Here is a 23,603-nt window from a genome sequence, read left to right as displayed (position 1 = left end):
CAGGCAGGTGTTCAGCCATGTCCAGGAAAGCAGGGCTCCATCACACGTAACAGTTACTTGGGAAGACGAACGCCATAACTCTGAACGTCCCTCTCTTCCTTCTTCTTCCCCCAGCTTTATATGCTGAGCATGATGTCATATGGTCTGGAATATCCCTTGGGTCAGTCGGGGTCAGCTGTCCTGGCTGTGTCCCTCCCCAACTCCTTGTGCCCCCCCCAGCCTGCTCGCTGGTGGGGTGGGGTGAGAAGCAGAAAAGGCCTTGGCTCTGTGTAAGCACTGCTCAGCAGTAATGAAAACATCCCTGAGTTATCAACACTGTTTTCAGCACAAATCCAAAACATAGCCCCCTACTAGCTACTATGAACAAAATTAACTCTATCCCAGCCAAGACCAGCACAATGTCAAATTAACTGAAGATGGCACAGAACTGACCAACAGAAACTGAGAACCAGAAGCAAAAAGAAGACTTGCAGAAAGCAATGTTCTGATTAGTATATTGAAATACCATCAGAAACAAAAAATACTAGGTGCTAAAAAGATCTGCACTCTAAAGGGACAGGCACAATAAGCAGCAGTGAATGACAGCTGAACTATATATGGGAAATAAGGCATAGATAAGTGATAGGGACTGATCAGTGAAGCAAAACGCTAAGAAACACTTGTCCTCTCCAGTGCCTTCAAACCAGGACTGGGTACCCTTTCTGAAGGATATACTTTCTCTAACCAAAAGTTATTGGGCTCAGTACAGAAGTAAGTGGGGGAAACTGGGACAATCTTGCAATCCACAGTGAGTCTGATTAAGTGATCTAATGATCCTTCCGGTCTTAAGTGTTACTAAGCCATGAAAATACTCTTTGTGGTAATAAACATGCTGTGTGAGAGCTAAGAATTTTACTGAATTTCAGTTTGTCACACTTCCCTCATATTACCCAGTTAAGAATGTGGGGTTTGCAATCATGGCTGAATAGGCAGGCTCCCTAAACCCACAGATGTTCTGAAACCTGTGGGGAAATCCTGCAGATCACAGACCATTCTCGAAGTAAGAGAATGGTCTTGTTCTGCAGTAGCATGTTTCCCTTGAAAACTTTGCTCCCATGTGCTGCCAGTGCACAGCAGGGTGAGGGTAAGCAAGGCAATGCGTATAGGTAATATGTATAGGATAAGTATTAGCTGACACTAAAAATTCCTGTGGTTTTCAAGAAGAAGGAGCAAAACTCTAAAATGCAAGAGGCAAAGTGACTGGAATTAGCAAGCTCTGTGTTGATAATTTTCTTATTGCTAACAATTTTTCTCTTCAAATATCACTAGTGGGAAATTTCTCTTCTTCTGTGGAATTTGGAGATAGCCCAATGTTGTTGGGGGATGTTCAAAAATAAGTCCTATCTTTCAGCTGGACTGGACACCAAAATAGTTTATCCAAAGCTGTGAAAACACTCCAGCAATGAATGATTTATCTTAAAACACAGATTAGTATCATGTATTATCATAAACTTTAGAAGAAAAAAATTCAGTGCTACAAACTCTATTAGTCATTCGCTGAACCATGTGGGTGGGCTATTAATGGAAAGACATTTATCAGCTAAGAAATTTCTCATTTTGTTGCACAACTTCTCTCATTCATTACTAATGAGGAGCAGTGGGAAGTGAATTGTAGAGATACAGAAAGTATCTCTACAGAGATATATATATACAGAATATACAGAAAGTGCAGATACCCTATTATGAAAGTTGAAAAATAAACAGAAATAGACATTAATTCCTACATAGAGCAAAAGCCATTAGCTTAATGAATTGCTTGAGAAACAGCTACATAATCGTATCCAAAAGTAGCTGCTTCTGCAGAGTAATGTTCTATTACACTTTGCAAATCTTACTAAGGTGGCACTCACATTTCTTCCAGTTACTTGAGCTACAGATGTTTTCAAAGGAGTCACAATTCTTTTATAAATACCTGCACTGATATCTAGTATTCCAAGAGCAATTTGGCTGTTGCATACCACATGGGATCATGTCCATACTGAATTTGAATAGTAAAACATATTAATGGATGTGGTTGCAAAGTATTCTATTCATAGTTATTTCATTTTTCAAACATGTTACAGTAGGATGTGATAATCATCTGAATTATCCTACCTTCTGATATAGGGTGATAGTCTTCTCCAGAAGTAGCAGATCCATCCTTTGTATGAACTCTCACGACAGAAACCTTGGAAGTGTCTCCCAGACGAAGCACTGGGATTTTTACAACTGCTACTTGCCTTGTGTCCTTTGGTTCACTCACACTAAATTTGGTCTCACCAAACTTAATAATAGCCTCTGTAATTAGAAGAAAAATGTTTTTAAAGCACACAAATGGGCTTCCAAAAGCCAGTAAAACCAAAATAATTTCTTACTGTCTGCATCATCCTGAATCTTTATCAGTGTCTCATTTTGTTCGCCAATAGAGGCACCAAAGGAAGAATCACTTCTTGGAGTGCCAAGAACCAGACGTAGTTCTTCCTCTTCTTCATGGAAAGTATCATCCACAAGCACCAGTGTGCAAGGCTTCTCAGTTTCACCTGCAATCATTCTGAAGGTAATATCACGCAGAACTTAGGTGTTCTTTGCTCTATTAAAGCACTTCCCTCCAAGCTCAAGGAACCACAGGCTGCTTCTGCTGGCCAAGGTATCCACCTTGACACCATATAAGTCACCATAATGAGTAATGATGATAGTGAAAGCAGAATTAGCAATCATTACCTTTCTATGGAAACTCATTAAAGTGGAGTCCCTCTTCTTGGGACTTCTCTAAGAGAAGTTTCTATTTGGTATATCCACTTCACACATATTGCTCCTTTTGTTTTATCTTAGAATAAAATACTCCTTCTCAGTGACCTCTCCATAGTGTGCATTTAAAAAATAAATACTTGCACAAGGAAGCAGAGTAATAGAAACCTTCACCAATGCTAATGATAATTTTGTCCTGGAGTTTTTTTATTTCAACTCTCTTTTGACTCAACACTCTCCAACTGTGTGGACCTTCACCTATGTATGAGAGAGATGAGGTCAATTTACAGTACTTTTTCATTATTATACATGCAAATATGATCAAGGCTCTTCAGGATGAAGAACCAGACCAGAATGCTGATTGTTTTCATTTTCTGAGGTTGTTTTTTCCCACCTATAGAAAATAAATTATCCATTAGGAGGAGAAAAAAAAAAAATTATATACATCCTGTTCATTGTTACACAGGAAATGTGAAAACTGTTCTGAAACTGCTGCATATTAAACATGCCTAAGAAGCTTATGGAAACAAGATATGATCCTAGCAGATCTCTTTGCTACTTGTCATCACAGAGAAATGGTAGAGCAAGACTCAAAAAAAGAGGAAAGTCACGTCCTAAGGAGCCCAGATCCATTAATCCTAACAAGTTGGACTCTTTCCTGGTTGCACAGAAGCAATGGCAAAGGTATAGAGTACATGATAGCACTAAAAGCTGAGGCCAGCTCTAAATAAAGATAAACTGAATAACTCACTTTACAAGAGAACTATGATATATGTCTATAGAAATATGAAGGTCGTCATTTCTGTGATAAGGGCATACCGAGGATTTCACGCTGATGACAGAACTTGTTTAGTGCTTGTAAAAAATATTATGTGTATGTAGCCTTAAAAGACTAAAAGACTAAACTGTCTTCTGCCCAAATAGAAGGAATCAGGCAATATTCTTTTAAGGTAGTAACATCTGACTTATTTGTATTTCACCTCTATGTGAGATATTAAGTACCTGATATTGGTGAACTGCCTTAGGAAAGCCTTGGTGGGAAAAAAAAATTCAAATAGAAATTAGACAACTATATCCCTATTGAAAGATCTACTACTCATTTCAGTGCAAGTCAAATGTATTTACCAGAAATCTGCTTAACAAAGAGCAGAGCTTCTGAAGTTTCCCTTCTGAGAGCAGGTCTGTGCTTCTGTTACTGTGTTACGCTGAACCTGCTTTTGCTATCAAAAAGATCCTGGCACTCAGGCTGAACCTATACAAAGATATGTCCCTTTGGTTCCTATTGATTACCCCTCTAGGTCATAAGTGAAGCAAAAGGAGACAACATCATTTCTATGCACTCTGCCCATTGTGTATGGAAAAAAAAATTGGTTTTCCAGAGTGGTCTTTTTGGCGCTACTTTATGGGAAGACACAATTAAAACAAAACAAAACAAACAAACAAAGCAAAACAAAGCAGAACAAAACATGGTAGACCGAAGGCTTCTAAAATAAGATCAAGAGCTTACCAGGAAGGAATGTGATGATGGAACTGTCAGTATTAGGACGTTCTTCAAAGTCCATCATTACCTGAGCTGAACCTTGTCTTGTATAGCATCTCACAGTGGATGTGTATCGGATATCCCCACTCCTATATATCATGGCAGAAATCTGTCCATCATTCTCATTGCCTACATATACAGATTCTTTAAACTGCATCTTAGGCACTGGGCAGAAAAACATAAAAAGCATGTGTAAAGTGTAATTGCAGAAGTTATCATATCTTCCCTCCACTATTTCAAATTTAATTATGTTACATTACACCAGATATACAACATAAGCATCTAGATAGCAAATGACTTAACACATCTGTAGCTGAAACATGTAGATTCACTGGCTTTGCTGTGATTCAAAAGGACAAGTGCTATTTGTGTATTGCAGTCATCCAGCTCCTGCATAAATGTGAAAAGGTAAAAAAAAATATTACTCACAGTCAGACACTGAGTCATTAATGAAGATGGTGGCCTTGCTGGGTTCTCCAAGGGCACCATTCATGGGCATCCTTAGCACAAGCTCAAACTTCTCAGTTCCTTCTAACACTGGCTGTCCAAGGTCATCCAGAATTACCACACGAAACGTCTGCATATTGACTCCAGGGGAAAAATCCAAGTTACGACTGATGCCCACATAATCTACTCCAGCTACCAATGGAAAACAGTTAAAAAATACCATATTAATAAATAGCATTACATGTAATGAAACATAAAAATATCTATCATTAGGCAGTTAATTGTAGGTAAATGTATTTTTTCTTTAAATATAATTTTAAAATTTGCCAAATTCTGGCAGTCACATAAAGCAAAAATATCTTTTGACCATCTAAGTTGGACCATACAATAAAACAAGTCAATATTAAGCTACTTTTTGTTTAGCCATTCAAGTCACAAAATGATTCTGTTCTGTTGTAAACCAACAGTTATTCCACTAAAACTAATAAAGTTTGTTTTAAGTGAGAATGAAAGTAAGCAAAAAGCTTTGAGAGAGACTCTGGAGATGAAGCAAAGTCTTTTGGAAGGAAATTTCATATTATTCTGTAACGAAGATGGAATTTTTGAGACTAATGTAAAAAGGGAAGGAGAAAAGGCCAGTGAGCTGACTGTAAGGAAGAACTGCTGTTCAGAGGAGCTATGTAAACCAGAATGAGTGGAAAGCAAAAGAATCAAATTCTGCTCAGACCATGTCAGGTGAGGTCTGGCACCTTAATGTTAAAGACAGACTGGGTTTGGTTTGCTTTTATGTTTTGTTTTGTTTTGTTTTGTATTGTTTTAAGGGAAGCAAGCCAATCCATAACAAACAAACAAGAAGAAAGCAAACAAAACAAGATACTGACTAAAACATGACACTTTATCTTGGAACCAAAGCACTAAAGGTAGCAAGGACTTTAGTGAAGGACTGAGTTTTAATGTTCATTTTTTGGGAGAATAAGCAGCAGAGCTGTTGAAACTAAGCTTTGGGGGAAACAGTTTCACTGAAATTGAAATAAGGTTTGGAATTCTGTGAATTTGATACAATTTGGCAAGATTAAAGGCCACCATCAGATGGGCATTTGCCTAGAGTCCCTGCCACTCTACCCCAGAGCTAAGCCTCTAAGGCAGGATGCCAGGACCGGCAGCTCAGTGCAGCAGATCTGTTGCTGCACCGTGTAATACCAAGAATGAGGTTCATGGCTTTACAGGCAGCCAGCCATGTCAGAGCTTTCAGGCTGCGACCAACAGACTAGAGAGCCCAAAAGCTGTGCCTTTCCCAGTTTTGAATCCTAGACGTCCTGGCACAATGAATTAAGATTCTTACTTTAAGGAATTTTTTTTGCCCCCCAGAAATAAAGTAACTTAAATATTCAGGAGGAGATAAAGACATCAGATCATATAAAGCAAGTTCAGAAATGAAGTAATCATTTATTTTTTTCAGACTTCATAATTTTCTTTTTCATGAGAAATATGATGTTTATCATGTCATGTATGATACATGTATATGATGTTTAGATATTTCTGAAATAACAATAAAGTTTTACACAATTTTGCCTCACCAAAAATTAGTTGAGAAGATAAATTCTACTGTCCAGTTACACTCAGGATAAGCATCTAAGTAAGGTAATTTTTATGCTGTCTCTATATGAATGTCTTAGTTTTAAACATTGTGGTTTGTGGGGAAAAAAAAAAAGTACACTAACATTTGATTCTGAAGACAAAAGTTCTGTCAAAGCATCACTGAACCACACAGCTGAAGAAATCCTTTTGCTGAACAGGATACTAGATAATAATTTCTCATTGCCTACAGTAAAAATGAGAGGAGCAAACTCTGCATACTGCCAGTGATTATAACTCTGTGCCCAGAGCATGCTGTTGAGGCAGTAATCAACTGCCTTTGTGCGACAGTGTTTTATATGAGGATTTGAAGGCATTTCTCTTAGTGCTGTACTTCGCAGTTGTTCCTACTCCTGTTTCTTTGAGAGAAATTCTGTAACTACTTAATTTGTTCTAAGAAGAAATATCTAAGAGCAAGAGACATATAAATTTCATCTTATGTAGTTGAATCTATACCAAGACCAAAAGTACTAGCATTTGCTGTTGAGATGTATTATGAAACTAGAGCAAAACAATAACTTACCCTCTGCAGTTACTGGTTCAGATTTGCGAGACCTCACTGTAACAGAGGCAGCTTTAGACAGATCAGTTCCAGTCCTCCAGACACGTACCTCAATATAGCCAGCACTCTCATCAACATAGTATTCATCATTTCCAAAGTAGAATGCTGGTTCTAGTGAAAGAGGAATAATGTCTATAAATGTTTCTTTACCTTACGCTGAAGGTAACAAGAGAGCATAAAATCCACATAGGACAATGGAGAGCACTTGCTCTTCTCAGTAAGTGAAATAAAGCTTTTTTTTTTAAGATTTGGAATTTTTGTAACTATTTTTGGCTTCTCTTCAAGTATTGGTTTGCCTGTTTGGGGACAGCAGTTGTTATATCAGCACTGTGCTCTTTTTCTTGCCTCCTACATTTTCAACTTTGTGTGTCAGCAGGTATGAATCTGTGTGCAAAACCAAATGTGTTATCTCATTAAACTTATTTGAGCTGAGTCCTGTGCACAAGCCAGAAAATTCCTTGCATTTTTCACTTTGGTGCAAACAGACAAAGGTGAATACAGATAATGAAAGCTTAACTTGAATATTCTCACAGATTCCTAAAACCAGACTGGAACATGATATATAACTGGAGCTGCTTTTGGAAATGTTTTTCAGCTAACCAAAGGGGAAAATACTTAATTTTAGTTCCCCTGCATCTAGCAATTAAAACAAAATCAATCTTTTTTCATGTAAACTGGAATGTGAATAGTCTTATATCTTAATATTTAAGTTCAACAGTTTATAAGAAAGAAGAGCAAAAAGCAAAGGAGGTTAAGTGTTATCCCACTTAACAGACTATTTTTACCCCCATTTTTTCCTCCTTTTTTCAGTTTTTCTACCCACAGCAATTTCACAAAGTAAACAGGCTTAAAAACATAGCCCAGCTTCATTCTGGATGTAGATCAGCTCCCCTTTTCTATCCCTTCCTTTCCTGTTTCAAACACGTAAGAGTAAGCACACGCAGCCAGCGCCTCAGTTTTCCTGTTGCACAGCAGAAATCACACTTACCTTCCCCAACGGTTGGGATGTAATTTGAATACCTACACAGGTTCTCTTTGTATTTCATCACAATTTTCTTATGTTGCCTAATGAGAATTTATTATAATCATGAGGTTACAATATGACAAATATGCTTGAAAATCCCATACAGCATATGGCCAACTCGAATTAAGTTGACAAAGATCATAGCAATTAATCAGTGGCACTATGAATACTTCCCCTTCATCAAGCATAGAAAAGAAAAAATTCAAAGGAAATTACTGGAAAAGTTTATGGTTCTAGAGAGCTATGCCTAGCACAAAGAAAAGGTACAACTTACTTACCCAAAGGAGGAGACATAAATCCTTTTTAATGGTAAGTGGAAGTTGGGCCCATCATTTCCATGATTCAGTCAAATTTTCTTAAGATTATGTGTATGTTGCAAAACCTGTGACTTCTATTACAATGGAACAAATATTTTGGAATTGAAGAAACTGCTTTGGACTACAACTGAGCTCAATAAAGCCAAATATTGTGAAGACGTATTTTGAAGGTTTTGGAGAGGCTTGCAGGATAACCAGACAGACAAAATACCTATGCTTTTCTAAGTACTTGAGGACAATCTGACTGACTATACAGTGTATGGCAACAATCTCCTCTGTGGCAGATAACATATTTATTTTTATAGAAAATCGAACAATGTAAAATAGGGATTTAATTAAAACTAACCAGAAGTAAAATAAAGTAGTTACTCAGTTATTACTAAGCCCAAACTTCAACTGAGAAGGCAGCAGTTAATAAGTATTTTGGATTTGCTTGCATTCAAGAGTTAAATTGGAAGCTTTGGAGAAAATAATTTTCTCATCTGCTTTCAAGATTTTTCCTGTATTTCATAACTGACAAAATAAATTATTAAAAAACAGGCAAGCAAACAAACCCCCTTAATATTCCACATCAGTGAAACAAATGCAGCTGCCTCTCAACTTATCGGCTAACACTAAAATCATGGTTTGTAACAAACTGATGGAACTGAATGTATTTACTGAAAAATAGTGCAGATTCATAGACCTGCTTGAGCATTATCAAGGTCATCAACCTTTGCAGGACGAAAGACAAACTTGGCAAATGTCTAACTTCGGTAGATGAAAAGGCTTTCAGTTCCAATTTAATTTTTTTTATTCAACATTATATGTATTTAAATGTGTGTTTGTGTGCACAGACAGACACACATCAATCTTACATTATTTGCCTACAGGGACCGGGTTGTCAGTAGTTGCACTTATATTTTGGACTAAGACAAAATGGTTATGAATGTACCAACAGTTAGAAAAAGGCAGTTAAAAATATTATCAAATCTAATACATGTCATTTCTTAAACAAGTATTCTTAAAGCTTAGCACACTTTCCCAAGTCTAATCTAGTTCTTATAATCCTGTTCTCTCTATATTGATGTCCCAGTAGTTCCGGAATTAGATCTGGACTTGGCTGCACTTCATTTTAAGCACTTAAGTGAGAGGTACTCACATCCACAGCCTGCTTGCTCTCAGTTTGCAAGGACAAATATAGGCCATGGCAGGAGGTTTCCCAGCATAATGAGCATACAGAAGGAGAGGTGGAATGGCTCACTCACTGCAGTGAGAAAAATCTGAGATCTGGAAGCATTCCCTTCTACTCACTGACTACACAGGGAACTTAGATGATCTGCATTAAACTAGATGGAAGATATAAAAGAAAATGTTGTTTGCTGCTTGTAGTGTTATCCTAATGCTTGCTTTACTGCTGCTGAAGAAGAATCCTCACACACTGTTCCTGTAGTCACAGCCAAACATAAAAATGCCTAAACACTCAGTTAGCTTGCCTTGTATTCCAGAGTGAGTTTTTCACACTTTTTGAGGCATGTATCTTCAATGAAAGACACATTCTGCATGGTTACCCATCCTAGGAAACAAATCTTTACAAATGTTTTGTAAATTCATTTCCTGTAAGCTGTGTTAGTAGCTCCCCAGGGGAAGTAGCAAAGCCAAGCTACTAACAGGCAAAGCATTGTCTTTCTCAGGTCACAGCTGGAAAACACTCTGCTCAATGACTGTGGGCTCACTTACAGCAGATCTTTAATCTAGTAATCACTCTGAAGAGAGACCACTGCAAGTCTAATGGTTCCTCTTACAGAAATAAGAGGAAATTTTTTTAGAGTTTTTTTTGTTCAGACCCACAGATTTCACTGGCATGAAGTTACAATAATCAGACGAGAAAGGGTAGGAGCTTTAGTCCCAGGCTTCTTGGCACAAAAATGAAATCTTTGTCTTGCCTTTGTACTAATACAGTCAGGAGCGTATATCAACTACAGCACTAGGTGGTCATCAAGCAGGAAAACAAACATACTTCTTGCGCTGTTAGAAATAGGTCTATCTTTGAACGTATATCAGAAAATCAATGCGATAGCATGAGAATATTTATTTCCAAGGAGGCTTTTTGTTTTTAAAATTATATCCTTACAATCTCCTTTAGAGGGACATGGCAAAGGAGTAGATTGGTTGTAAGATATGTAAGGTGCCACAATCAATTTCGGCTGCCAGTGCACGTAATACGTAAGGCAGGATAGTCAGGAGAAACACAAAAGAATAGACTCTTCTGTGCTGACACCTTGATAAGCCTTAATACTAAAGTGATTTTCAGTGATATATGCTTCCAGTGAGAGATACATATATATATATATTTTCTTAGAAGGAGAGAAATAATAGAAGAAAACAGACAATATGTCTGCCTCTCAGACATATAGACATATTTAGCTATTGGAACTAGGAGAAGCAGTCATTACAACTGAAATCATGGTTGATCTTTTCTAGTAGCGTTAAACTGTTTATTCCTAAAAGCTTTTGCCTCTCTTCTTTCCATGCACAGTACAAACAAGGCTATGATGTGAACATTATGAGTTGCCAGAGCTAGCAGAAACCTGTTGTGGTAATGCAGAAGGTGCAAAACAGCACTTTGTAAGCCTACTGCCTGTTCTGGTACAATCCAGACATGCTAGTGCAATGCTGAGTCCAAAGTAATGAGCCCTGACGGTTGACACAGCTAATTAGCTTGGGCATAACAACAAACATGGCCAGATTTCCTCTGGACCTGATCTGGTTCATACCCAGACAACATATACATCCCTACACAATGCTTACCTGCATGTCAATATCACAGCTAGCATTAAATGACTGGGCTGTTGAGTCTATAACACAAGAGACTCCACCCTTCCGAACGTGAAGTGGGTGAGTTGTAGATAGACCAGTTAAGAGCAAGAGTTCCATTAAATTTGAGAAGGAATGGACATTTACTGTTTAATAGCAGTAAAGGTCAACTTCTGTAATCTCTCTCATATATGCATGTTAATGGGAGCAAAAGAAAAGCTCTGAAAAATTGTCCATTACAAGAAGTTTATATTATGGTATTATCAAAGAGGATGTTAACATCTGAAACTAGGTAGCACCATTCTACAGCTATTTACACATACTTGAAGCTATGCAAGCAGCTGAGTTTGCATTTAGCACAATGAATTTAATTTGCCAAGTAATTTATTTTTGCTGAATGCTGTAGAAGCAGGGGTCAAGATTACAGTCAGACCTCAGTTCTGGAGCAGATACCTATTGTGCAAATGCCAACTGATTTTTATTTGATGTGGTCAAAACAGATTACTTTTCAAATTCATATGTTGTAATCTTAACATCTTTCATCTTCTTTGCACTGTTGTCATAACTTTTGCAACCAGAAAGTAAATTCACCTCAGAATCAAAATTACTAGTTGCAGCCAAATTGCCACACACATTATCTCAAGCAAATAATGTCTGCATTTCCATTTGTCTCAACAGCCCATTTCTGTCTAGCAACTTACAATGACTTTTTAAAGAATACTGCGGACATTATAACAGGTAGAAGGACAGACTCAGATTAATGCAACCTTTATCAAACCCAGTTCTATTTTGTAAGAAAAACACACAATTTTTTTTTAATCTACAAAGGCAATGCCATACATTGACTGGACTGGTTCATCACTGAATTACTCTCATTTTACACAACTTAACCCTGTAATTTACTCAGTAGAGTAACACAGTGTGAATCAAGATCAGTAAATGCTATGAACATTCACATTTAATTAATTTATGATACTTACTAATTCAGTATAGACCTTTACATTTTAACTCACCCTTTACGTTAAAGTGCATCCATGATTCAGTTTCTCTACACACAGTACCATCACAAGCAGCACCTGACTAGCAGGCCTGGAATCCACATCTAACCTCTGCTACATGAATAAGTAAAACTCAAATGCGAGCAAAGTAGCACAGAAAAGGAAGTAGAATACCACCCTAGCTGCAAGACTGAGGATGCCAGTAAGATGGCTACAGTGATACCCCATCTCTGGTCACCTACTCTTTCCTTCTTGTCAGTCCCATACCTGCTGCAAGGACAGTCTGCAGCATACTTTGCAGCCTGAAGAACTGAGCTAATTCTGATTTTGCTTGAGGTCAGGTTGCAATTCATAATGGTTCAGTAATAAGTAGATGAGCTACAGAGTATGCCTGAACCATGGAGAGTAAAGACATCTGAGTGCATGAAGCCATGCTGTAGCCCAACTCATTCAAGATGTGTGCCTTTAAAATGAAGATGAATTTTTCAACAATAAGTTAACTATTATGTACAAGATCGTAATGAACAGTCTTAAGTTGTCTCCTAGCTATAACTGACATTTCAGGAGAAAGGCTAATGTGTGAGGTTGACTATTTTAAGTGACATTCTCTTGGAAGCAATTCATTTACCTTTGCTGGTTTTCTGAGAAACATTGTTACCTTTCCAAAATACCAAATTCATATATATGTGAACTAACATATATGTAAAAATATGTATTAGTAGCAGTAGCATTGTTATGATCCTTGCACGCACCTCAGGATATAACCTACAGACCTTGATATCACTGGAACTATCACAGGTATTAGAGAAGCTTTTCCTATGTTCAGAGTGTGAGGACAAGGCCAAAAGATTTTTCCCGCTACAAGTACATCAAGCTCCAATCACTTGCCCAAGCTATTCCATAATCCAGATAATTGCCTCATTTACAAATGTAAATAAAAATACAAAGACTAATAGCTGAAGAAACAAACACTTTAGAATTTGGGGACACACCCAAACATGATGGTAATGCCTGCAGCAACCATTTGACTTTCACACACCTTTTTCCTACTGGCTAGACTTCCAAAAGAGCATGAAGCCAACTCAGAATCTTCTACATGTTCTATTTTTAAAAAGAATGAGATTATTTTTATGTAAGAGGACCAGGAAATGGCATCAGTAACAAATTCTCAACGAACTGATGAAACAGTGGCAGGCAGATAAATGGGAAGGCTTGGCAGTAGTATTTAAATACACCACACACAAGGTACCTCACAAGGAGGCCAAGTATGAAGGAGCTCACAGTCAGTGATTCATACATGAAATAACAAATGAAGACTCCTACAAATGGTAGGAGAAGCTGAGCAGCACTTTAGAAATCAGGCTACATAAAGCTAGAGCACGTAGCCATTTCTAAATACATTTTTCATACTTTAAATGAGTAATTATTTTACTACTGGGCCTTGCAGAAAAAGCAGTCTGTAGAAAGGGTCTAAGTATAGTAAGTATATTTGCAAAAACAGGTTTTCTGAGAAGAATATTTTCAGTTTTTCTCTTCCAAATCGTGTTCCTCACACCTACACTCATATCAAGAAACACAAACACAAAATTGCAATAGCTCATTCTGTGAATGTTTTCTTTTTAATACCTTGTAACATCATCCACTTAAATCATGATCCTGATCTCTAAGATTTTAAAGCCTAAAGTCATAGTGATGACAATTATGTTTTCTCCCAAGGTGAGATTTCTACTGCTTGGCAAGTAGTACTAGTAAGGCTTTTGAATGATAAAAGAGTATTTTTTTTGGTAATGAGAGCTGATAGGAAGATGGCGAGGAAATTGTGAAGACTCAATAGCAAAGACAGATATCCTGGACCTTCATAAAAGTAAAATGCATGCTGAAAATGGGTGAGCTCCTTATGCAATGTAAGCCATTAGACTTCTGAGAAAAAGGATATAACAATATTCTAAAGGTCAAAATAAATCCAAATTGTGCATTTTCTGAGACTAATTTTTCATAGAATCATAGAATGGTTTGTGTCAGAAGGGACCTTTAAAGAACATCTAGTCCAACGCCCCCTGCCATGGGCAGGGACATCTTTCACTAGACCAGGTTACACAAAGCCCCATCCAACCTGACCTTGAACGCGTCCAATGATGGGGCATCCACAACCTCTCTGGGCAACCTGTGCCAGTGTCTCACCACTCTCATCCTAAAAAATTTCTTCCCCATGTCCAATCTAAATCTTTCAGTTTAAAACCATTGCCCCTTGTCCTGTCACTACAGGCCCTGGTAAAAAGCCTCTCTCCGCCTTTCTCATAAGCCTCCTTTATGTATTGAAAAGCTGCTAGAAGGTCCCCCCAGAGCTTTCTCTTCTCCAGGCTGAACAACCTCAACTCTCTCAGCCTTTCTTTATAGCAGAGGTGTTCCAGCCCTCTGATCATCTTCATGGCCCTCCTCTGGACCCACTCTAACAGATCCATGTCTTTCTTGTGCTGAGGATCCCAGAGCTGGATGCAGTACTCCTGGTGGGGTCTCACCAGCGCAGAGAAGAGGGGGAGAATCACCTCCCTCGGCCAGCTGGCCATGCTTCTTTTCATGTAGCCCAGGTTACAATTGGCTTTCTGGGCTGCAAAGTGCACATTGCTGGCTCACGTCCAATTTTTCATCCACCAGTATCCCTAAGTCCTTCTGCATGGGGGGGATACCATTCATCGCCCAGTCCGTACTGATATTGAGGATTGCCCTGACCCTTGTGCAGGACCTTGCACTTGGCCTTGTTGAACTTCATGAGGTTTGCATAGGCTCACTCTTCAAGCCTGACAAGGTCCATCTGGATGGCATCCCTTCCCTCAAGCCTATCAAGTGTACCACTAAGCTTGGTGTCATCTGCAAACTTGCTGAGGGTGCACTAAATATCACTGTCTATGTCACTGATGAAGATATTAAATAGTATTGGTCCCAGTACGGACCCTTGAGGAACACCATTCATTAGTGGTTTCTGTCTGGACATTGAAACATTGAGTGTAACTATTTGGATGCGGCCACCCAGCTAATTTCTTATCCATCTAATGGTCCATCCATCAAACCCATATCTCTCCAACTTAGAGGTAAGAACGTTGCGGGTGACTGCATCAAAGCCCTTGAAGTCTAGGTAGATGACATCTGTAGCACTTCATTTGTCCACTGATGCAGTCACTCCATCATAGAAGGCCACCAGATTAGTGAGGCATGTTTTGCCCTTGGTGAAGCCTTGCTGGCTGTCTCTAATCACTTCCCCGTCTTCTGTGTGCTTCTACATATCTTCCAGAAGGATCTGTTCCATGATCTCACCAGGCACAGAGCTGAGGCTGTTAAATTCATTTTAACTAAATTAATTACAAACCTGAACCTTATCAAAGCAGCAAATGTGTTCGGTTTCATTGAAGAATAAATGAAGAAGAAAGGAGGCACAATTATTATAACTATCATTACTACAAATGCTGCATAGAAAGGAATAGCATAACCATGAAATGTAAAATACTTTGTTTTCCAGGTGGCTGTTGGTATTTGTATATAATTTCTGGCACAGCTTGTACCACATTTTTTAAAGAAAATTATGATTCTGTCCATTCTTGTGGATAGTTATTAAATCTGTTCTTCTGCCTATATGTGTACACAGACTTTTTTGGATTGGAGACATCTTGACCATATCACAAGAGAGGCTAAGAAAGACACTGCCCCAATTCTGACTTAGATTTTTGCACTTTTACTATTCAGTCGCAATGCTAGTTATGTTGAATTTGCTTGAATGGCAGAAACAATTTCTTACAGGCTTTTCTGCCCACATACAATGAGAACACATTTAACCCACTGAGTTCTGAGAAGAAAAATATGCAAGAGATCTTTCATGCTCGCTTTACAGGGGCTAATGCTGAGGAGGGGACTCAGCAGAGAAGACAGACCAGAAGTGAAAATAGAGCAACAGCCAGACTTATCAGACCACAAAAGCAGAGCTCTAATGACAGAAAACATGGTCTGCTGTATGTTAGAAGTTCTCGAATTCTCTCTTTTGGACTTCTGACCCCATTCGTGTGGGAGGGAAGAGAAAAGAGTTGCCTGACAGACAGTAATGTGAGATAATAACTGAGTTAATCGTGTGAGGATTTACACATTCAAAAGGAGAATCAATGTCATTAAAGCCCAGTGGGGTACACTAGTTACTCTGTTGTTCAGTATCTTTTGGGTCTTCAAAGACTGATGAGCAAAATGGCAAAGTCTCAGGATAAGAGGCTTCAAAGGAAGCAAGATGATCTGAAAAAACCTTAGGAAAACTGAATGCACCAAGATGTCCTACATCCATATTTAAACACACAAAGCACTCACTAGGTCACTAAATCAAGTCCCTACAATTGCAAGCAACAAAGAACAAATTATTAATTTAGAATGGTGTGCTAGGCATTCATTACATTTTCAAGTGGTCTATAATAAATATAAGATCTGCAGTACAAAGACCAAAGCCATAAAAGATACAACATGCTACAGGAAGACAGGAGAGAGAAAGATGTTCAATGTACTCTTGAGTGAACTGTCATAAAACAATGATCCATTAGGCTCTGGAAAACAACATTGGTACAGATAGGAACACCATTTCATTTAACTCATTCTAGATTTAATAGAAAGTATCAATTTTCTACAGTTCATGTAATTTTGTACCTTCTGCTTATCAACTATTTTATGTGCTTTGGGTACAAAACTCAAAAGCCATTTTTTTATAGTTCAACACTCTCCCAGACATACTACTATAATTCACATAGAAATTTAATAATGCATATGTAAGTTAACCATTTAAGAACCTGCAGTAGTGAAGGCTTAGAGCTATGGTGGTCCACTAGCTCAGTCCTCTATCGTTAAGGAGCCATCTGAAACAGATGTGACAATGTATTGTCCGGAGGTCATGCTCTGTCCTCCTTACCTGTCAAAGGAGCCTAGATCATAAGGTTGGACTATATACCTAGTTATTAAGAAACTAAGTGAAGATGATATTAATCCAACATCCATAGTTCATATATATAAAATATGTGAGTGTGTACCTGCAGACATACACGTATAATAAACTGTCAGCAACAGATAATGCTAGAAAAGCAAATCATAAACGCACCTGGTTGCCTGTATAGAATGTCCTACTGTGAGATATGACATTAATTTATTTCTGTGATAGACAGCAAATAGGGACTTTCCAAAATCTTTAAGGTTATCATTATAAACTGAACCTTTTTCACTCTGTTGAACTGGTGACAATAAGAAACTAAAAGTAAAGAAAAATGGAAGTATAACGTGTCATAAATTGGCTGTCTTTCACTTTTTCCCTTGCTTAGTTGCCAATCTGGCCACCTGCCGCAGACTGGGGAAAGGGGAGGGGTCACATAGAGATTTTACCTAGGAGAGGACAAAAGAAGTTAAAAGCTGCACAGAAGTGCCAGGGGCATCAGACCACAGGCACTGTGAAGATAGAAAAGGGAAAAAGTAGTCAAAGATGGAGTCAAAGAGTAAAAAAGAACAACTAGTTCTTTATTTTAGTCATCTCCAGAGAATGGTGAAAGATACTTGGCCAAATCATGACTCTAGTCTGTAATATAACACTGGCCATGCTCTGCCTATAGTGTGCAGGTTGTAACTAAAATTGGACAAATAGACTAGCAGGTATTAACTACCAAGATCAAACAACCACCTATTCAGTTTAAGCTTATGGCACACCTATTGTCAAAAAGAAAAAGACACATTTGATTGCCTGCCTTGGAGGCCAGTGGAAATAAGGAGATTCCAGCCAGCCTTGTCAGTTTGTCCCTCTGACAAACTGATGTTACTAATAGAATATGTAATTATCATCAGCTGGAAATTTGGCTCAGTACACACACTGAAAGTTAGTTGATACTGTATGCCTACTGGGACATTTAATGCAAAGTATATATTTATAATGTAGCATTGCAGTGCTGACTTTCTGCCTCTTTTCAGGCTGTTGATAGTAAACATCAATATGGACTTTATTACTCCAAGCAAGTTGGACAAGTGCTAGTGGCTACTGATTTCCAGAACATGGTCTAAGGATTTCCAAAGTTTAATTAACTGTAGGGGGAGCGACAGCAAGTGTTTTAAAGAAATCTCCAGAAGACTAAAGAATTAATCTGTTTGATGTCTAACACTGGCTTTCTGCATTATCATACCATGATCATACCATCATCCAGTTTACTCAGCTGTAAAATATTTCCAGATAGTGCTATCCTCTATCATGTGGATGATATGAGTGATTGATTCTGTTAAGCAGGTATAAAGAAAATGGTAAGCAAACCTCCAACATAAACCTGAGTCCTTTGCTTTCCCAGCCTTGATGTAGGAATGTCAAGAAGTCTGAATGGTTGCTTGCCCATCTAACGTGAATGAAGTGGAACAAATGTATTTAATGTACTTCCTGCTGTGAACAGCATGAGGCTTCAACAATTCCACTAAGGCAAGATGACTGTTTGTCAGCCTGGCTATAAGGCTGTGTGCTCTCATGGCAACACTAAATACAGTAGCATGGAATTAAAATCACATGCAAAGACAGGCACTGACAAAAAACTTGAAGCAAACAAAATAATTCTAAGCATTCCTCTCTTAGCTGCAAACTTCCAGCTCTGCATTCATCACACCTCTTCTCTTCTGGTTTCCAAATGTGATTACAAAGCAAGAGTTTAAAATTTGCCCACAACACAAAACAGAGTAAGTAAAAAAGAGTCCAAATCAGTAGCCTGGCAATCAAAACATTTGACTATGAGAGAACAGAGCTTTGACTGAAAGCCTTGTTGCAAGGAGTAAAGCATTTTGTGTCAGACTTCTTGCACACAACACAGCAACACTGTTAGTGTTGGAACCAAATTACAGGCTCCTCATTCCCAGGTGAATACTAACAAAGGAGTTTGATCTCATTTTTTCTCTACATATGTGAAATTATTTCAGAGTCACAGCTTCAGTTGGAAAAACAGAGAGCGATTCCAGGCTGATCTCGCTTAGTTGCTAAGTGCCTGGGGATTAAGGCATTTCCATGGAAGACTGGGGTCTGAGTGTTTTCAGGGTCTGAGACTAAACTCCAGGACTCCTCTCTCCAAGGGGAATGAAAAGTGCACAGCAACCTTATCTTCCTTTTCCTAGATGCATACTATTGATGTACTATGTAAAGTGCCTCCTCCGAATGAGCTTTATGCTGAACTCTGTGCTCTCCGTGCAGGATAGATATGTCCTGAGCCAATCAACTGATCTCAAAAACTTCAGGAATTTCTGTTCATCCCCCAAATCCTTGAGATGCATGAAGACAAGTAGTTCAGCCCACCAGTTCTGGCTAGGTTTAGTAACAAAAGTTCACCTTTGTATGGAAAGTGGTTGAGTATTTTGTTTGGTTTTGGATTTTATCTTGAACATCTGAATACCTAATGAAATGCTCTTCAGCATTCATTTCTTTAGATTTCAACTAGATTATTTTAGATTTTTCTTGAGAAATAATAATTATTTTATGGAGTGGGAATAGCTATGTATCTCTGTTGTTTCATAGTAGGAGCTGTTTTAACACAAAATTAGAAAAAAATCCTTCCTTCATGCCCAGTAGCGCTTACAAGTTTGGGCTGAATGCCAAATTAAATTTCTAAGTGTACGGTTTATATCTGCTGTCAGAAATCAATGTATTCAGATGCAGCAGGTACCCACGGTGATTGATCTCAACAGTTTAGATACTTCTCCTATGATGGGATGGTTTCTAGGAGTACATCTCTCTTTTCATTAACTATAGAAGGACCCTGGCATAGCCTGCTTGAATGGGATGTCTAAATGTATAGATGGCTAATATCAAGTGAGATTACTGCCATCCCCAAAGTGGACGATTTGCATAGGTCTGTCCCCTGAATACTTTTCTTCCAGTGGTTCATTGCTAGTAACTATCACCTGTGACTCAAACAGATCCACATTTTAATTTTTTGGTGCTTAAATTGTAGTGACGTGTAACTTTGAATCCAAGATTTCCATGCACAGCTTACTTTGCTCTCTATTTCATTAACGTAATCCTTTTCTTCTTTCCTATTGGTCTCCAACTTCAGGACCTATCAGAAAAAGTCCCTTCCAAATTAAGAAATGTCCCAACAGCAGTACCAATTTTAAAATCACATTTCACAATATATAAATATACCTGTGCATGTTCTACATACTATGATTTTTTTTTTCAGATTTTCCTTTGGCAGCACAGCACAACTGTATAATCCCCAATTAAAATATTCAGTTGCCAGGAATTTCTTTATTATACTCTGGTTCACTAGAAGGCTGAGCACACACCTCTTTTACTTTTTGTTTATTGTCATGATTGTACAGCAACTCAGCTATTTTAGTTAGACCCTAAGGGCCTTCTCTAGAAATAAAAGAAGAAAAGACTTTGATGATAGGTACTGAAGGTGAATGTTTCCTAACTAACTTGCATTGAATGCCAGAGGAGATAAAGTAATGTTGCTAGTGCTGACTTGACTTCCACAGGAAAGATCTCATGTAGTATTATTAAACTTTGACCTTTGCTGTTTGTATCTTTTGACCTGAAGAAGTCAATGCATAATGTTAATCCAGTCACAGTACTTGGAGAAATCACAGCTTAATGACATGCTGTGACATTCCTGCAAAGAAACTTTGTTAAGTAGAAGATGAATTTAAACAAACAATGAGAAAAATACATCAGTAGATGTGAAGTAAAGAGACTAAAGTGGACTACTGAATTTAGTATGATAATGTTAGTATAGCTCATAGGCTATTATATATGTGCTAAAGCTTTTATCCACCTCTATCATCTCAGGCATTTTCTGAATTAAATTTTATTGTTAAAAGCTAAAGAAAATGTATTTTATTTCACATAGCATACTGTTTTAACTTAGTAAAATTAATTTTGTGCACTGTAAACAATAATAATCAATGCTGCTTAAAATCCCCTGCTTATTTATGCAGAATTTCAATCATGACTGCCAGGGTGTTAAATTGCTCACACATTACATAAATATACATGTATATACACAACTTGAAATAAGCATATATATATACATTTATATGTGTGTGTGAATACATAAATATGTAAGGTATAACTTAGAATTTATCTATTCTGTAGTCTGTACTCTGCTTTTTATAGATCAGGCAGCACAACAGATCTCAGATGAAATAAAATGCATATAGACTTTTCTGTTACCATGCACTAAGTTTTTGTGCAAACTAAAAGCATGTGGTAGAAAACTTTACTGGAAGTGAATTGTCAGTAAGTTTTTGAAAGCTCTGGAATTTTTTGTGGGAGTACTTTCACTGATACAGAAAACAAAAGAGGAGTTCTGTCACACTATTTCAAATATGACATATGCAACATTTTGGGTGCAAACAGACATTAGAATTGCTGCAAAAAACGATCCAAACCTATCCTTCAAAGCCCCTTTTTCTTTCAATATCCAAAATATTGTTTACTCTTACCAACAAATGTAGATGTTTCAGTTGCTACATAATGAAAATTTTTTTTACTTCCCAACACTTCCCCAGCTTTTTAAATAAATTCCATAAGATTATTATTATTTGTTAAGTAATTTCTGTTTAAAAGTTTGTAGCATTGAGGCAAGGTGTCCTCATAAATGCATGAAATATTAGACTTAAAACTGAACGGTGGTATACAAACCAAATTACTTCTCATGCTTTGTAATGGCAGTGTTAAAATAAAGGAGATTTCTTGTTAGCTTCCCTAATATCTTGTGGGACTTTCATAAACTGTTAAGTTCTATAATATGATTGTGATTGATCAATCAATTGTGATTGATTAATTTTCATAATTTCTTATTCAAAGTCACTTTAGGTTACTGTTAAAATGACTGTATAAGCCGATGAATGACAATATCTTATTTTAAATGCTAAAACCAGTATATAAATGCATTCCCTCCCAGGCACTGAGGTTCCCACTGAACTTAGATGCTTTAATTCCAGCTCATCTCTGTCTTAAATAACATCTTGGAGAAACATTCTCCCCATCCCAAACTTTCCGTATACATTATAAGCAGTCAGAACACCTTCAAAAGCTGGGTAATCAGCTTCTTCAGGGATATATTTTTTTATAGCTACCTTCCCAACATTCTATGCTCTGCTATCTACAAACTGTAAAGCTCATGAATTCATCAAAATTATTCAAAAAATTGAATTATTGTAAAAAATCTACACAAATAAACCTGTATTTGCTATCACAGCAGTCAGAAAAACACATTTCTATTTCAGCTTGCATTCAATATATGATCTGTTACTTTACAAGAAGTGTTATTACATTTCAAACTATTGTATTCATTAATGCTATATGATTACCCAAATGCTCCACAGAGAAAACAAAGTCACCTCTGTCACAGGATTACACATGAAAAATTTCAGGCAGACTAAGTATTTACAATGCAATTAGATGGGTGTCAACTTTCTGCCTTTAAAAGCTGCCTTTTATATCCTTCATAGAATCACAGAATGGTTTGGGTTGGAAGGGGCTGTTGAAGATCATCTAGTTCCAACCCCCCTGCCATGGGCAGGGACACCTTCCACTAGACCAGGTTGCTCCAAGCCCCATCCAACCTGGCCTTGAACGCTGCCAGGGATGGGGCATCTACAACCTCTCTGGGCAACCTGTTCCAGTGCCTCACCGCCCTCACAGTGAAGAATTTTGTCCTAATATCTAATCTAAATCTACCCTCTTTCAGTTTAAAACTATTACCGCTTGTGCTATTGCTACATTCCCTGTTAAAGAGTCCCTTCTCATCTTTCCTGTAGGCCCCCTTTAGGTACTGGAAGGCTGCTGCAAGGTCTCCCCGGAGCCTTCTCTTCTCCAGGATGAACAACTTCAACTCTCTCAGCCTGTCCTCACAGGAGAGGTGCTCCAGCCCCCTGATCACCTTTGTGGCCCTCCTCTGGACCTGCTCAAGCAGGTCCATGTCTTTCTTATGTGGGCACCCCAGAGCTGAAGGTAGTACTGCAGGTGGGGTCTCATAAGAGCAGAGTAGAGGGGAAGAATCACCTCCCTCAACCTGCTGGTCACAGTTCTTTTGATGCAGCTCAGGATATGATTGGCTTTCTGGGCTGCGAGCGCACATTGCTGGCTCACATTCAGTTTTTCATCCACTAATACCCCCAAGTCCTCTGCAGGGCTGCTCTCAATCCACTCATCACCCAGCCTGTATTTGTGCTTGGGATTGCCCCGACTCACGTGCAGGACCTTGCACTTGGCCTTGTTGAACTTCATGAGGTTCGCACAGGCCCACCTCTCAAGCCTGTCAAGGTCCCTCTGGATGGCATCCCTTCCCTCCAGTGTGTCGACCGCACCACACAGCTTGGTGTCATCGGCAAACTTGCTGAGGGTGCACTCAATCCCACTGTCCATGTCACCGACAAAGATATTAAATGGTGCTGGTCCCAATACCGACCCCTGAGGAATGCCACTTGTCACTGGTCTCCACTTGAACATCGAGCCATTGACCGCAACTCTTTGAGTGCGACC

General features: G+C 38.2%; 1 protein-coding gene across 1 annotated transcript in view; it reads right to left on the bottom strand.

The window, feature by feature from the left end:
• The window catches only part of FREM2 (FRAS1 related extracellular matrix 2), a 142,808-nt gene that overhangs the window by 33,347 nt on the left and 85,858 nt on the right, over positions 1-23,603 (bottom strand). Inside the window, exons 7-11 of the mRNA XM_052812840.1 lie at positions 6,912-7,061; positions 4,736-4,945; positions 4,274-4,471; positions 2,394-2,558; positions 2,134-2,316 (exon numbers count right to left, since the gene is read on the bottom strand). Coding sequence (XP_052668800.1) covers positions 2,134-2,316; positions 2,394-2,558; positions 4,274-4,471; positions 4,736-4,945; positions 6,912-7,061 — 906 coding nt within the window. The remainder of the gene's footprint in view (positions 1-2,133; positions 2,317-2,393; positions 2,559-4,273; positions 4,472-4,735; positions 4,946-6,911; positions 7,062-23,603) is intronic.

The sequence above is a fragment of the Harpia harpyja genome, chromosome 17 (assembly GCF_026419915.1).
Source record: "Harpia harpyja isolate bHarHar1 chromosome 17, bHarHar1 primary haplotype, whole genome shotgun sequence".
NCBI classification, from domain to species: domain Eukaryota; kingdom Metazoa; phylum Chordata; class Aves; order Accipitriformes; family Accipitridae; genus Harpia; species Harpia harpyja.
This window is presented reverse-complemented; position numbering and strand designations above follow the sequence as displayed.